Source organism: Geotrypetes seraphini, chromosome 10 (assembly GCF_902459505.1).
Source record: "Geotrypetes seraphini chromosome 10, aGeoSer1.1, whole genome shotgun sequence".
Taxonomy (NCBI): domain Eukaryota; kingdom Metazoa; phylum Chordata; class Amphibia; order Gymnophiona; family Dermophiidae; genus Geotrypetes; species Geotrypetes seraphini.
Genome location: NC_047093.1, coordinates 65,981,722 through 65,998,487, shown reverse-complemented (window position 1 = coordinate 65,998,487; position 16,766 = coordinate 65,981,722). Strand labels below are relative to the sequence as shown.

Sequence of the window (16,766 nt, the reverse complement as noted above, 5' to 3'; positions counted from 1 at the left end):
ACAAAGACTGCCAGAGGAAAAAGGGAAAGAAAACATGCAGAGCTTTACATTCCACTTGAATAAATCATGTGGAAAGCACAAGACAATTGTTTAATTAATTAAATAAATAAATAAATAAATAGATACTGTGGATATACACTAGAGAATGACACGGTGGCGGTTTACCCGTAGCTACCGCTTTTAGCCGCGGGTAACCCGCCAAAAACGGGGAATGAAAATTAGCAGCCTCTTCAGAGACGGGGACAAGGCCATCACCGCCCCGTGGAGCGGTGAATGGTCTTGTCACCGCAGTGAGGCATAAAGGATCGTGCGGTCCCCGAAGCCCCCACCCGCCCACCCACACGCCGGCTCGATCGTTTAACCAGCTTCCTCTCTCCACCTCACTTTAGTTTGCCGGCTTTCTTTTTCAGCGACCGGAACGCTTTCAAAAGAGCCGCGCATGCGCGGCTGCTCAGTATTCAATCTTCTGCTCTGACCCAACCGGAAACAGGAAGTTGCAGCAGAGCAGAAGATTGAACTTTGAGCAGCCGCGCATGCGCGGCTCTTTGAAAGCATGCCGGTCGCCGAAAAAGAAAGCCGGCAAACTAAGGAGAGCTGGAGAGAGGAAGCTGGTTAAACGATCGAGCCGGCATGCAGGTGGGGGCTGCGGGGACCGCGTGTTCCGGTTCACACAAGGAAGGAGGAGGTGAAAGGGAAAAGTTTCTCTTCCTTGGAAATGTGGAAGGCAGAGTGGGGAGAAGACGCTGGAAGGGAAGAAGACAGATGCCAGACTATGGGGGAGCGGAGGGAAGAAGATGGGTGCTAGACCAATTGGGGGTGTGTGTGAAGGGAGAGGCACAGTAACAGCAAATGGAAGACGCAGAGAGAAGACACACAGTGGATGGAAGGAATTGAATGAGAAGATGTGGAAAGCAAAGGCAACAAAGGTAGAAAACCAGACAACAAAGGTAGAAAAAAAAAATTCTATTTATTTATTTATTTTTTGCTTTAGGATAAAGTAGTATATTAGTTGTATTGATAAAAATTTATAAACAAAGCCCTGCCAGCTGAATATCTCTTTCTCTAGTTCAGCAGCAGGAACTTTGATTTATAAGAAAGGAAAAAGCTAAATATTGCAGTACTAAGGCTTATATGGATGCTGCGGGGACGGTGACGGGGCGATGAATGGGATGGCAGTGGCGGTGACGGGGCGGTGAAAGGGATGGCGGTGACGGGGCGGTGAAAGGAACGGCGGTGACTGGGCGGTGCAGAGGATGGTGGGCCGGGGACGGTGCAGTGACGGGGACAGATTTTTTCCCCCGTGTCATTCTCTAATATACACTAGGCAGCCCACAAAGTAAGCTGTAATCCAGGGGTGCCCACACTTTTTGAACTTGCAAGCTACTTTTAAAATGACCAAGTCAAAATGATCTACCAACAATAAATTTTTTTAAAAAACACAAAGCACACTGTACGCACACTGTACAAAGTCCTAGCTTTTGCTCACTGTCTAACATCAGCTCTGGCAGGATACACATTTCAAATCTGATGAATTGTAATAACAAAACAGAAAATAAAACTATTTTTTCTACCTTTTACTGTCTGATCATTTTATTATTCAAATCATGTTGGTTCCAAGCTCTGATTTCAGTTTGTCTTCTGTTAACTCGCTCACTAGGATCCCCTGTCCATTTGATATTTTCTTCTTTCTCCATGCTCATCATCCATCTTCCATCGCTGTACCTTCCCTTCCCTCTCCACCTCCCTGAAAGTTCAGCACCCCTCAAGGATCCAGCACCCTCTCTCCCTTCCACTCCTTCTCCATCTCCAGCCCACAGTTCAGTGTCTCTCTCTCCTTTCCCTCCAGCACTCCCTCCACTCCATGTGGCCAGAGCTCTCTCTCTCTCTCTCCTTTTCCCTCCATCCCACCCCCAACCTATGTGGCCAACACCCTCTCTCTTCCCTTTCCTCCAGCCCACACTCACCCCATGACCTGGCATCTATCTCCTTCCCTTCCTTCTCCCCATGCCCTGGCATCTTTCTCCTCTCCTTCCCTTCCATCTCTCCCTCCCCCCTCCATGCTCTGGCATTTTTTCTCCCCCTTCATGGTCTCACATCTCTCTCTTTTCTCCATTTCCTTCTCCCTCCCCTCCAATTGGACGATTTTCTTCCTTACCCATCCACCCCCATTGTGCGTCTGTCCTTCCCAACCCCCTCCTAGCCCATGCAGCATCTGTCCTTCCATGCTTTCTCAACCACTATCCCCACCCCCAACATATGTTGTTCCCACCCCCAACAGGATCCTGTGGTATGACTAACGTGACCATTTATTTTTTTCATCAAAAGGGGACATCTATTAATTGTCAGTCCCGCCCCCAATCCCACCTTAGCCCCACCCCAATCCCACCCTAGCCCCACCCCAACCCCAACCCCAATCCCGCCCCCAATTTCTTCCATTCATTTTTCATGTACACATATCTTATTAATTCATAATGGTAACCAGTGTTCCCGCTAAGGTGCGCTGGCCTGCGCGCGCGCACAAAATATTACATCGCAGCGCAAAGTTTCTCTTCACAGCGCACACACGCGTCGCAAAGGTAAGGGGAGGTAAGGTAAGGGGACGCATTGGGGGGATTGCACTTCCCCACAATTGCCATGCTTCGGTTCCTCTTCTTCCTTCCTTCCTCCCCCCCCCCCCCCCCCGCGGGACCCTGCGGCACCATCAACTCTTACTCCCTCTAATGTCGGCCCTGCAGCTCCAGACTTCCTCGCACCTTCTCCCCTCCCCCTTTGGATCGCTATTATTTTAAATGTTATAGCCGCGGAGCTGTATCCATCAGTGGAGATGTCTAACCTCGGCCTGCCCCGGAACTCTTACTGCAACAGTGACTTCCTGTTCCTGCCTAGACGGGCGGCTGCTGCAGTAAGAGTTCCGGGGCAGGCCGAGGTTAGACATCTCCACTGATGGATACAGCTCCGCGGCTATAACATTTAAAATAATAGCGATCCAAAGGGGGAGGGGAGAAGGTGCGAGGAAGTCTGGAGCTGCAGGGCCGACATTAGAGGGAGTAAGAGTTGATGGTGCCGCAGGGTCCCGCGGGGGGGGGAGGGGAGGAAGGAAGGAAGAAGAGGAACCGAAGCATGGCAATTGTGGGGAAGTGCAGAGCTGCAGGGAAGAGTGTTGCGGTACCCAGCTGGAGGGAGAAGGAAGATGAGGGAGGGAATTAAAGGAGATGCCAGGGCTTGGAGCATAGGAGGAAGGTATGCCAGTCTAAGGGAAAAGGAAGGGGGAGATGTGAGAGCATGGAGGGGGAACGAAAGATGGAAGAAAAGGAAAGGAGAGAGATGCCAGAGAATCAGGGAAGGGGAGATACCAGACTATGAGGAGAGGTGTGGGAGAGGGAAGGCGAGGAGAGAGATGCCAGACCAATGGGGTGAAAGGAGAGATGGAAGGGGGAGGCATACAGTTTCTGGAAGGGGCATAGAAGGAGAGAAGATGCCATATAGGGGAAGAGAGACGGCAGACAGTGAATGGAAGGAAGAGAGTTACAAGAAGATGAGGAAAGGAGAAACCACAGAAGACAAAGGTAGAAAAAAATTTCTATTTATTTATTGCTTTAGGAGACATGTGTCACTGTTTCTGTGAAGCATTGTATGCAGAGTCCAGCTTCTTGCTGGTTCAATTTAACCTTTGTCTATGTATTTTTATTTTATCCCCCCTTTTACAAAACTGTGAAGCGTTTTTAGCACCAGCCTTGGTGGTAGCAGCTCTGATGCTCAGAATTTTATGAGCATCAGAGCTGTTACCTCCGTAGCTAAAATCCACACTACAGTTTTGTAAAAGAGGGAGGGGTTAGTTTGTGATTACATATTCCTTACTAGGCGAAGGTGTTTTCTGTGTTCTGTGTGTTCGAAAGACATGGTTTTCTGTTAGGATTGACGGTGTAGGATTGATCTGTGCTGGTCTGGCTTGTTTAGTTTTACAATGGGTGTATTGATGTACTGCTCACTGCAATATGTAAGATGCTGCCTTTTCCTAGGTACTCATGTGTGACGTGTGGTTTGTTACTAAAAATCATGTTTTTCTTACAGATGGGGGGGGGTGCCAAAAAATGATGGGCCCCGGATGTTACATATGCTAGGTACGCCACTGTATGTAAAGATACCAGAAAGCTGGCGTAGCAAAAACTTCTAAGTTTTGAGTATTTAACCCTCCCACAATCTCACGGGCACTCGTTTCAAGTTTATTGAGATTTTGATTTAAACGCAATATCAAATATTTTCAATGCGTATAACAAAAATAAATTTGGGGAAATAAATAAAACCATTTGAACCAGTGTTCCCGCTAAGCTGCGCTGGCGTGCGCTGGCGCACAAAATATTACATCGCAGCGCACACGTTTCTCGTCACAGCGCACGATCGGAAGAGGCGTACGGCAGATGGCAGGGCGGCGAGAGGAGAATCGGGCGAGTTGGCTCATAACTTGCTGGCGCCCGATATTTTTGGCTCACGGTGAAAAAAGTTTGCTCACAACACCCGCCCGCTTAGAGGGAACACTGATGGTAACCATAAAATTTTAAAAAACTACAAAGCACACTATACGCAGAGAAAATGTTAATTATCATTTATATTTGGGGGGATTTTCAAAGATGTCAAGGCAAATGACTTTCAAATATGCAATGTCACCTCAGTAACTAAAGAAAAATAGACAAATATAGTGCAAAATATAGACAGCAGATATAAATTCTCAAAACTGACACATTTTGATCACTAAATTAAAAATAAAATCATTTTTCCTACCTTTGTTGTCTTGTGATTTCATGAGTCTCTGGTTGCATTTCCTTCTCTCTGTGTATCCTTTCTTTTGTTTCTTTCTTTCTGCACTCAGGCCCAACAATTGTCCCTTTCTATTCCTTCCCTCCTTCCTTTCCATGTCCTTAGTGCCCCCAGAGCCTCCTTCTCATGTCCTTGGTGCCCCCAGTACCTCTGTCCTGTGTCCTAAGTGCCCCCAGTGCCTCCGTCCTGTGTCCTTAGTGCCCCTTCCCATGTCTTTAGTGCCCCAATGCCTCCTTCCCATGTCTTTAGTGCCCCCAGTGCCTCCTTCCCAAGTCCTTAGTGCCCCTTCCCATGTCTTTAGTGCCCCCAGTGCCTCCTTCGCATGTCTTTAGTGCCCCCAGTGCCTCCTTCCTATGTCCCACTGCCTTCCACACTTTGTCCCACCCCCACCCCCCAAGCCAGCCTGCCTGCCTGTCTACCTCTCTCCCTCCCTCCCTGGCCAAAGCCAGGCTGCCTACCTGTCTACCTCTCTCCTTCCCTCCTTCCCTGGCCAAAGCCAGTCTGCTTGCCTGCCTACCTATCTCCTTCCCGCCCTGCTGCAAAAAAAAAAAAAATAAGCCTCCCCATCTTTCCCCCTGTCTGCTGCTCTTACTGCCCTGCCACTCTAAACCCGACAGGAAGTCTTCTTTCCGACGTCAATTCTGACGTCGGAGAGGAAGTTCTGGGCCAGCCAGGCAGCGATTGGCTGGCCCAGAACGTCCTCTCCGACGTCAGAATTGACGTCGGAAAGAAGACTTCCTGTAGGGTTTAGCGGCTGGGCGGTAAGAGCAACAGACAGGGGGAAAGATGGGGAGGCTTTTCTTTTTTTTTTTTGCGGCAGGGAGGGACAGGAAGTGATCGCCTGTCCCGTTGTCCCCAAGCACAGCTTTGGGACCCTGTCCCTGAAAACGGGACATTTCAGCGTCCCGAAGCTGTCTGTGGGGACAACGGGTAAGGAGGTCTGAAAATGGGACGTATGGTCACCTTAGGTATGACCTCTCTCTCCAGCTCCCAGCTCTCCAGCTCCAGCTCCCCACCTACCTCCTCCCTAGCCACTATAATTTTAAATATTCAGCAGCCAACAGCGGCATCAAGGTGAGCTTGCTACCATCAACCTGCAGCAACTTCCTGTTCTCGTGTAGGCAGGATGCTGCAGGAGCTGAAGCAATACAGGACTAAGAGATTGTTCTCTGTGCTCAGGCTTTAGGATTGATTCTAATACCCAAAGTTTGGTAATCGCATTTTGCTTATTGGCCGACCCACCTGATGCAGGTGTTGTATGCCGAAATATAGCTTGTATTGGGTCAATAAAGACAAGTCCCTGTTTATTGAGGCCTTTTGTGCTCTTTTTGCTGCAAAATATTGGTGGGCCATGGCCCCTGTGGCACACACCGTTCTGCTACCTATGCTCCAGAGTTGCATGGATATTCTTTCTAAAGAGAAGTACTAAAAACTGAAAGGGAAAATTGGAGGAAGAAACAAATAACAAAAAATCTATTTCTCAGAAGCAACTATAAAAACTCTCTGTGATCACAAAAGTACTTTCAATTTTATTCAGTGGAAGACGTATCATTCATTCTAAATCAAATAAAGATGCCATACAACTAATGCTATTTGATCAAGCACCATATGCATTGCTTTCAACCATGTTAAATGCTTGGAATATCTTAACATTGAATATACAGTATTAAATAGGCATTTTTGCATAAGCTGTTTACACTACTGTCTTTTCCATATTTTAAACAGAACCCATTTGTCAATTTCTCCAGTGCTAATACATAACCTGAAATGGAAGCAAAAAAAAAAAATTCTCAACAGCTATCTAATTATACCACATGCCAAGTTTATATGAATATGACAAAAATATAATTGAATAGCTAAACAAAACCAGAAACTAGAAACATATTTTATACCTCAATATCTCAAACAACGTTATCTCTTCCTGATCTTCATAGCTTTTATTCCATACAATAAGCAACCCCTTTGGAGTTTGTTGGGATCAGGAGCTAAATGGAAATATTTCTGACATCACAACAATATGATACAATTATTACTAGAAAAGAACACCAATGTGATACTTCACAAATAGAATTGGCCTGTTCTATCCTATATCATATCATATCATACATTTTCTTCTATACAGCAAGGTTCAGCAAGGATTCATTGTGATTTACAACAAGATTTCTATCCCATGAATTTATCCAACACACACTAATATGATCGCAACTTAATAAATCCTGGCCCCAGGATCAGTATTTTATTTCTAATCATGATCATTTTGGCCCTCTTATACTCTTACATGTCAGCTCTTCCCAAAAAGCTACTAGGGGGGTTCCTTCAGATATTCTTTCTATATTTACACAACCTACACAACCAGGAAGAGAATGCTATACCACAACAACTTTTATTTTCCATATTTCATTATGTAATTAAATATTGAACAGACCACTGCCTCTAAAAATAATGGCCATTCCAGCAATCATTTCCTGTACATAGTAAATCTCGGAACCCAGATTCTATTTTAGGCATCCATCACACTTAACCAGCAAATGGCACAATACGTTTTCTGGTAGGTGTCGTTAGCCATGATTCTGTAAATGGTGCCTAAGTTTGATTGACGCATGATTTTGTAGGCAGCTGCTGATTTAGGTGCCATTTACAGAATCTGGCCCTATGTCAATGTTCCCTCTAAGCTGTGCGGCCATGCACCTCCCAATAAGAGGCCGCACAGCTGTTCTGGGTCACCACATAGCCTAACCACCAGAGACACTGCTCTTTTGCTTTCTCACTGCTGCCACTCTCCTTTACTACAAGCTTTTCATCTGGCAACTCTTCATTCCCTTTTCCCACCAGCATGCAAATGTGCATGGCAGATTGCCAAAACAAACAGCACCAAATACATGCTGTTTCTGGGCCAGCCAAGCTCACAGGAAGTGCATCATAGACAGAATGTGGCACAGGAAAGGCCCTGGCGGTTTCATCTGGAGTTGCCAGATGAAAAGCTTGTAGTAAAGGAGAGTGGCAGCAGTGAGAAAGCAAAAAAGCAGTGTCTCTGGTGGTTAGGCTATGTGGTGACCCAGACATAGTCTGTATTTGGTGCTGCTTGTGCCAACAACTGACCACACGTATTTGCATACTAGTGGGAGAAGGGGTGATGAAGTGGTGCTGTTGGACCTACAGGAGGCAGGAATGAAGCAGTGCCGGAATTGTTTATAGTAATAATGAAATAGATGTCAGGGTTCAAAGGATAAGGAAGTGGGGAGGATAGGGGGCACATTGGATGAAAGTGAGGATGGCAGAGGGGCACATGCTGGAAGAAGTGGGAAGGGAAAAAGGGCACATTGGATGGAAGTGGAGAGGACAGAGGTGTACATGCTGGATGGTCATGGGGAGGAGAGAGAGGGCACATGCTGGAAGTGGAAAGGAGAGAGGGGCAGATGATAGAAATGGGGAAGGGAGATAGGGGCAGATGATGGATTAAAGTGGGGAAAAGAGGGAGGGGCAGATGATGGATAGAAATGAGGAAGAGAGAAGGGGCAGATGATGGATGGATGTGGGGAGGATAGAGGGACAAATGCTTAGTGGAAAGCCTGGTTCTAAGAGAGAGGTTGTAGAGGCTCAGCATTAAAGATAAGTTTTCACAGCAACTTGTGAACTACAGTCTGCCTCTGCCCACCCACCTTCCCCATAGCCTTTAGAGTCTCTGTTAGGGTTGTTTTAGCCTAGATTAGTGTTTTAGGTTGCATTTCAGGGCATAATATCAGATCAGGGCCCAAATAGCTGTTGAGGAAAGACTCTGGTGTTAATTTAATTCCCTCTTGCCCACTCCAAGACAGAGTTTTTTTTAATGCATAACCAGGAACAGGGCATTACTTTGGTAGGATTTTTCTGCCCTTTCTTTATTGTTCCAGGTGTAAGTACTTCTGCACCACAGTATGGTTGGGAAACATCGTATCAAAGCTGCTGCTCAGGTTACAACTTCTGTCTCTGTGCAGACAGAAAATGTTACCCAGGCAGAGGGAGTGGTTCTATGTGCAAGCTGTCTTCAGCTTGAATCCCTCATGAAGGAAGTAATGGAACTGAGAGAGGAGGTGGCAAAACTGAGAAGTACATCCATGTACATCGATGAAATGGTTCATGAGGCATCAAATATTTTCAACAGTGGGGTAAAAAGAAGCTGTACTGAGGGAAGAAAGCTGGACTCAGATTATGAAACACTGCAAGATTGGTACTGTGACTCCCCCCCCCCCCCCCCTTTCAACTGAAGAACCGGTATGCTGTCCTGGAAGTGGAGGAGATGAGAGCATCCCAAGGAGAAGAAGGACCAAAGCTTGACATCCCCAAAATTTCTGTATCCATGACCACTAGGAGGCATAAAGTAGTGGTAGTTGGCAATTCACTTCTGAAGGGTACAGAAGTATCCATCTGCAGACCAGACATGAGTTCATGAGAGGTATGCTGTCTGCCTGGTGCCAAAATCCAAGATGTTATGGAGAGCTTGCTGAGACTCATCAAGCATGATGACTATTATCCAATGCTGCTCATCCACGTTGGCACTAATGATACTGCCAGGTGCCCCTGCAAACCTATCAAAAGTGACTTTGTGGCTTTGGGAGAGAAAGTCAAGCAGTCAGGTGCGCAGGTGGCATTCTCGTCCATCTTCCCTGTCGAGGGTAAAGGCCAGGGCAGAGAAGCTCTCATCCTGGAAATGAATGCGGGGCTACATGGATGGTGTCGTCGAGAGCGTTTTGGCTACCTGGACCATGGGATGATTTTCCAAAGGCTGCTGAGTAGGGATGGTGTACATCCATCAAAGAAGGGAAGAAGTGTCTTCAGCAGCAGGCTGGCTAATCTACTGAAGAGTGATTTAAATTAGAAGTGATGGGGCAGGGTGATCAAAGCCCCCAAGTGAGTAAAGCCATCAGGGTAAGTAAATCACTGAATACCTCTACATGGATAGGAAAAGGGGCAAATGTCTGGAAAGCTGGACTTGGGTATGATTGTATGTGATGATCTTAAGGTGGCCAAATAGGTTGAAAAGATGACGGTGAAAGCTAGAAGGATGCTAGGGTGCATAGGGAGAGGTATGGTCAATAGGGTAAAGGAGGTATTGATGTCCCTGTATAAGACTCTGATGAGACCTCATTTAGAAAATTGTGTACAATTCTGGAGGCTGTACCTTCAAAAAGATGTAAAAAGGATGGAGTCAGTCCAGAGGAAAGCTACTAAAATGGTGTGGGGTCTTCATCATGGGGCATATGGGGATAGACTTAAAAATTTCAATCTGTTTACTTTGGAGGAAAGGCGGGAGAGGGGAGATATGATGGAGACGTTTAAATACCTACATGGTGTAAATGTGCATAAGTTGAGTCTCTTTCATTTGAAAGGAAGCTCTAGAATGAGAGGGCATAGGATGAAGTTAAGAGGTGATAGGTTCAGGAGTAATCTATGGAAATACTTTTTTTACAGAAATGTCCTGTCTAAATTAGATTGTGAGCTCTTCCGAACAGGGACTGTCTATTGTGTGTTATAATGTACAGCACTGCGTACAACTTTCAGCGCTATAGAAATAATAAATAGTAGTAGTAGTAGTAGTACTAGAAGGTCACTGTATAATATCCAGTAGGCAGAAAGAGGATAGGTAATGAAGGCTACTTTGAAATACATTGTCTTGTTCTTTCTATTGTGTTTAGACTTTTTATGAAAATGTATAGGGTGGAATTGTCAAAAACAGAATGATGTCCACACAACAAAATGTCTTTAAACTCATCTGATAGTCCAAATAACTTTATTCATCCAATAACTCAATGACTCGACATGCGCATGTTTTGGCCTGAGCAACCGCCGCATGTAGCTCTTATTGTATAGCATTCAAATGAGAGACGACGCATTGATTTTTATGTCCCATTTGACATCTTTTCAAAGACTCTTAAGACTCCTGAAGCAGGTCTGTTTGGCCGAAACATGCGCATGTCGAGTCATTGAGTTATTGGATGAATAAAGTTATTTGGACTATCAGATGAGTTTAAAGACATTTTGTCGCGTGGACATCATTCTGTTTTAGACAATTCCACCCTATACTTTGCGTATTTGAGTTTGTGGTTTTGTTTCCCCTGTTTCGTTCTTAGACTTTTTACGATACATTCAACAAACTTTTTTTTTATTAACCTTTTTTACTTACATTCAATGACTTCAAACCCCAAACGATTCTATTTAAATCATGTCAGTTTTATTTAAGTTCTCATTTCTAAGGTACATATTGGAAAGGAGCTAAGCAGGATATGAGAACAAATGAATCACTCAACCAGGAAGTAATGAAATAGATGCTACAGGCTTTTTCCTAGTCTTCTTTTGGAATAAAGGGGAAGAGACTTTTCTGTCTATGAGTGGGATAATTATTTCACTTTTAAATCTCTGCCCATTGTTGTGCAGTGGTGCTCCTTGCAACGACCCATCCTAGATGACAAAAGAGCTCCACCAAGTGTACTCGTCAAAAATATATGGGACTAAGCATTCATATGCATTACATGAAGGTTTTCTGTTTAGCAAGTTATGTAGGTAAAACCGAAATTAAGACCTTTCATTACTGCAAAAAGATAAAGGTCTGACCTATTGATCCCCCTTTTTCCCCATCCCTCATGGGACAAATAAAGTCTTTTGATTAATCTGTCTTAAAAGTCACCTTTTGAGGTCTTTGCCATGTGCATAAGCATGAATAAGCAGACCACTTTGCTCTATATGCTGTTTCACAAGCTCCGCTGGGAGCTAGCGTTAATGAGGGTATCCATTTTCCTGTCATATAAACATTTTTTGATAATATTGCATGATGCCGAATTCTCCCCTGGAAGTTCTAAACATGTCAGACCACACAGCTCTCTAGTTTCCAACCTGCAGAAACGATAGTACATTTTGCATCTGCTTCTCTGTAATGCCCCTAATTAAGGATGGAAAAAAAAATAACAGGTAACCTGAATCTAAGATGTTGGAAGTAAGGCAGGTGCTTCTTTATCCTCTCGACAAAGGTGATCACCTGTTATTAGCCAAAGTTGCAAGCACATGGATTCCTGTCCTCAAAGGAATGTGCAACTGGAACAAATGATCTAAAACAGAACTAGCACAAAATACTTGGAGTTGTGAAAAAATCAATAATATAATGAATACACTTCCACAAAATTATGAATATAATGATATAATATAATATATAATATAATAATATAATATAATATATAAAACAGAACTAGAACATTAAGCATGGTAGTTTTAGAATCAATATTCAAAAGGATTTAACTGGGTAGGAAAAGCTCCTTCCCACAGTTTTACCTCCACTGAGCTGGCTATACTCAGATATTTAGCAGTACTTAACTGGTTACTGCCACTGAATCTCCCCTCTGACCATAAAAATTAGAAAATGTTCAAAGAGCAAGCAGGATGACAAAGGGGACGGAACTCCTCTTGCAAGATATTGACATTATTGGATGGGGAGGTGTTTAAATGAATTAATTTAATTGCATGGAGATCGATATTATTGTACAGTATGTTACTTGTATGTATGTCTTATTTTTATGATTGTATTGATGTAAGCTGCTTAGATACAAGCGGGTAAGAAAGCTTTTTAAATAAATAAAAGAGATGGCTGAGGGGAGATATGATTGAAGTCTACAAAATCCTGAGTGGTGTAGAATGGGTACAAGTGAATTGACTTTTTTTACTCCATATAAAATTACAAAGACTAGGGAAAACTCAATGAAGTTACAGAGGAATACTTTTAAAACCAATAGGAATAAATATTTTTTTCACTCAGAAAATAGTTAAGCTCCCTGAGTGACATATGCCAGAAAGAATGAACTCATCTCCAGACCAAAATGGACTGTGAAAAGAGAAATTCTTTCATCAAAGTAATCTCCTTTCTACTTCCCCCCCCAAAAAAAAAAGCAGCCAACAACTGTATAATTGAACTTGTATTATTAAAGACATGATTGCCTGTCCTGCCAATATCATCTCCATTCATCTCTAGTAAACAATTTATCTCAGTGCTGCTATATTGTTCACTGTCATGAGCACAGTTAAAAAAAAAGTGGGTTATAAATTAGAAACCAACCATCCTCCTTATTAAATTAAGACTGTTTTGAAGGTGAACTGTTACTATGTTCCTGTCCCCAGAAGGTTTACAGTCTAAATCTGTGTTTGAAGTGAGCATCAGTGGGATTTGAACCCTAATTCCCCTGGTTCTCAACCCACTGCACTAACCATTAGGTTATTCTTCCCTCCTGCAAAAAGGAAGGGTGTGGGAGGAGGGGGTTAATTGTTCACTATCACTATGCAACTCCCATCCCCCAGTACAACTGCTTAAAAGTAGGAGACCCTGTATGTGTAGGACGGCTGTTTTACAAACTTCATTCTTGCTATTTGTCAAATAACATATTTGCTTAAATGGATCTGGGTTTTTAGTCTGCCTTTCCAAATCATGCTTTATACAAATTACACCATTATTAGCATTATCACAAGTCAAGTAAAATGAAATCATTCCCTAAAGGGACAGCGCTTTTTAATGAGGCAGCAGCCGATAGAGGTGCTTTCCTAGATTAGTGGGGGACGGGGACTGGCTTTTTAATAAAATGTGGCAAAAATTAGCAGCTATCACACATCAGTCACAAAAATTAGCCTCTGTTTACTGTTAGGGATATGCCCATACAGTTAAAGCAGAGACAATGTGGTAGGTATTCAGGTTTATGTGGCCGTCTCTCTCTCTTATGCAGTTAAGTGTGAATCAGTATTTAATTGGCTAAGCAACACTGCATAAAGATAGGACTGAGCTTTTTGCAGTCTGATTTAGCCTCTGAATATTGACACTCAACTGCCTAAGTGCCATAAAATAGCCAGCTTTCACTTAGCAGTCTATGGTGATATTCAGCTGCACTAAATGATTAAGTGCCGATTATCAGCAGATAACCCTGCACAAGGAATTTAACCGGACAGGAGCCATTTCTGGCAGTTAAATCACTTTGAATAGCAACTCTAATATACTTACTGCACATCAAATGCATTGTAGAAAATGCAGGTGCACCACTGACATCGCTTCTTGAGCTGCTGTTAATTGGTCTGCGAGAAGTGCAAGAAACAGTACACCTCATTCCGTGGCAAGCATTACACATGGAAATTTGCACACTCAGAAAGGGCAATTCTATAACTGGGCACTGCTTTAACATACCACTAGCACATGTAAAGTTATAGACCAGCCCTTTCATGGGTAACTGAACCTTAAGCACATAAGTGGTAGTGATGCGAGTCAGCATCATTCTATAAGGGTGCTCATAAATGGCAAAGTGTGTAAATGCAAGGGGGAGTTCACATGGGCAGGGCAAGGAAAGGGCAAGAGTATAGCTGTCATTTATGCATACAAATTACAGAATACTATAACTTATAGCAGGGGTCTCAAAGTCCCTCCTTGAGGGCCGCAATCCAGTCAGGTTTTCAGGATTTCCCCAATGAATATGCATTGAAAGCAGTGCATGCACATTGATATCATGCATATTCATTGGGGAAATCCTGAAAACCCGACTGGATTGCGGCCCTCAAGGAGGGACTTTGAGACCCCTGACTTACAATATGTACTCCCTTGCTGCATTTAAGCATCTGCAATTGGTTTAACCACAGTGGTATAGCAAGGGTGAGAGGTGCCCGAGGCGTTGGCGTCCCCTCCCTATACACTCTCCTTCCCCGCCCCCTCCTGCCGTGCGTGCATCACTTCCCTTCCCCTGTACCTCTGTAACATTCCTGGCACAAGCAGCAACCCCCAAGCTGCTTTCGCGCCAGCATTGGTTTTTCCTCTGACATCACTTCCTAGGCACAGGTCCAGGAAGTGATGTCAGAGGAAGAGCCGACACTGGCGCGACAGCAGGTTGGGGGTTGATGCTCATGCCAGGAACGTTACAGAGGTAGGGGGATGGGAAGCATAGCGCACGCGCAGCCAGGGCGTTGAGAGGAGGATGGATGCCTGCACCCTCAACAAGATGGCACCTGGGGCAGACAGCTCTCTCCCCCCTACTGGGTGCCTACATTTTAGGCATGCTGACACCAGGTTATGCTAGTATTCTATAACACAATCTGAGCAAACAAATGCTATTCTAGAATAGGCTTTCACTATATCATATCTCATTGTCTAAAACGGAGCTCCCTCTTATATAGTGGAGGAGTAGCCTAGTGGTTAGAGCACTGGACGACATCTGTGCCTGGTTAAACCCGCTGCTACTCCTTTTGAATGTGGGAAAGCCACTTAACCTTCCTCCTCACAACAGAATGCTCAGCTGCAGCAAAAACAATTCTCCCTCCCCATCCTAAGCCATCCAATGGTGTCATGTTGCTGAGTTAAGAACATGATAATCTGTGAGCACGTTCATGTGCTAATTTCCATGTAAACTGCTTAATGCACATTAGTAAAAAAAAAAAAAAAAAGCTCCTTACTGAAGAGGGATTTTAGTCCTGCCTACCCTGGTTCTCAGCCTGTTGCTCTAGCCCAGGGGTAGGGAACTCCAGTCCTCGAGAGCCGTATTCCAGTTGGGTTTTCAGGATTTCCCCAGTGAATATGATTGAGATCTATTTGCATGCACTGCTTTCAACGCATATTCATTGGAGAAATCCTGAAAACCCGACTGGAATACGGCTCTCAAGGACTGGAGTTCCCTACCCCTGCTCTAACCAATAATCTACTCCTTTCAAGATATACATGTCTTGCTCTTCCGTTTGTTTGCCAAGCCACACAAAACCACCATCAAATGTCACATTTCTCATTATATGTAAAAACTGCAATAGATTAGTTATTTCATAAACCTATCAATTTATTTACACAATGTCATATTTCCTTGAATAGTAACATTTATGCTTCCCTGAATGCCGACACAGAAAACCCAGTGGCTGTGAAGAGTCTTGGCTCAGGGACATAGAGAAAAATTGTTATCTGTGTCAATCAGACCATGGGGCAGCAGTGGCAAAACCCACGAGGGGGCTTCAAGACAGAATTTGTCAAAGTACAAAACTATTCACTTACAGTAAACTAGGAAAACTTTAGCAAGAAGTTTGTCACTGAAGCCCTGAAGTACGTTTTCTTTGCCTGCTTTCAAACTGTCCATAACAAATAGAGCAGGTGAAAACCCATTTGCTAAAAACAAGAAAATGTTTTTCTGATTCCAATTCAAACTCTATGAAAACTAAATTGCAGATTTTAAAAAACATGTTACCCCAGCTGGCAGGTCTATTGCGACTCCTAGACCGACTCCTCTGTCTCTTCAGCCGTGACTTTCCAAGAAGCCTGTAGTAATAGGATGGTCTCCTCAAACTTTTCCTGCCGTTTACAGACATCCTTTCCTCTGTTTCTCGGCAAAGCAGCTCTTACCCAAGGACTCTCTGGATCCAGAAATGTTGTTGCTTTTCTTTATAGCAATTAGAGTTTTAAAAAAGGTGACATGATTTTCCATTCAAAAGTTCAAGCTCCTGAACTGAGACAAACTCATACTGGAGTTCCAAATAAACTGATGACTATTGCTGTGCATGAGACAAACTTGTTGTGGCTGGCAGCCCTTACTGTAAAAGACCAGAAATAAGTCTCTCAGAAATCCTGGACTGGATTCTATGAATTAAAGTAACAGTACAAGCGGCTTACAAAGTTTGTGACAGCAAAACAACAACAAAAAAAGGATCTGCTGAATGAAAATTCATAAGTCTATTTCAACAGGAAGGTGTTTTCCACTGACATATCACAGACTTATCCAATTAAATGAATTAATGTGAAAAATATATATAAAGCCAATGAACATGTTATATTTTAATAAAGACTTTCTAAGCAGTGATTTATAGAATGTCAAAAAAAATTTCAAACTTTCCCATTTCCCTTGAAATGTGAGAAGGAGTTTAATTACAGCTTGACAAAGAAAGAACATCTAAACCTACAGGGTGAGGGGTTTTTTTTTTCTCTCTCT

At 43.7% G+C, this 16,766-nt stretch overlaps 1 protein-coding gene across 22 annotated transcripts in view; it reads right to left on the bottom strand.

Annotated features, from left to right (window-relative positions):
- DAB2IP (DAB2 interacting protein) overlaps window positions 1-16,766 on the bottom strand; it is an 898,952-nt gene that overhangs the window by 631,425 nt on the left and 250,761 nt on the right. For 2 of the 22 annotated variants that reach the window (XM_033960812.1, XM_033960813.1), the window contains exon 4: window positions 16,029-16,371. The exons of 18 other annotated variants lie outside the window; for them this stretch is intronic. In XM_033960812.1, the coding sequence (XP_033816703.1) occupies window positions 16,029-16,149 (121 nt within the window). In that variant the 5' untranslated portion in view covers window positions 16,150-16,371. Of the gene's footprint in view, window positions 1-6,707; window positions 6,797-11,762; window positions 11,785-16,028; window positions 16,372-16,766 lie in introns of those variants that run through there. 2 more of the 22 variants (XM_033960830.1, XM_033960828.1) reach the window with 2 other exon arrangements.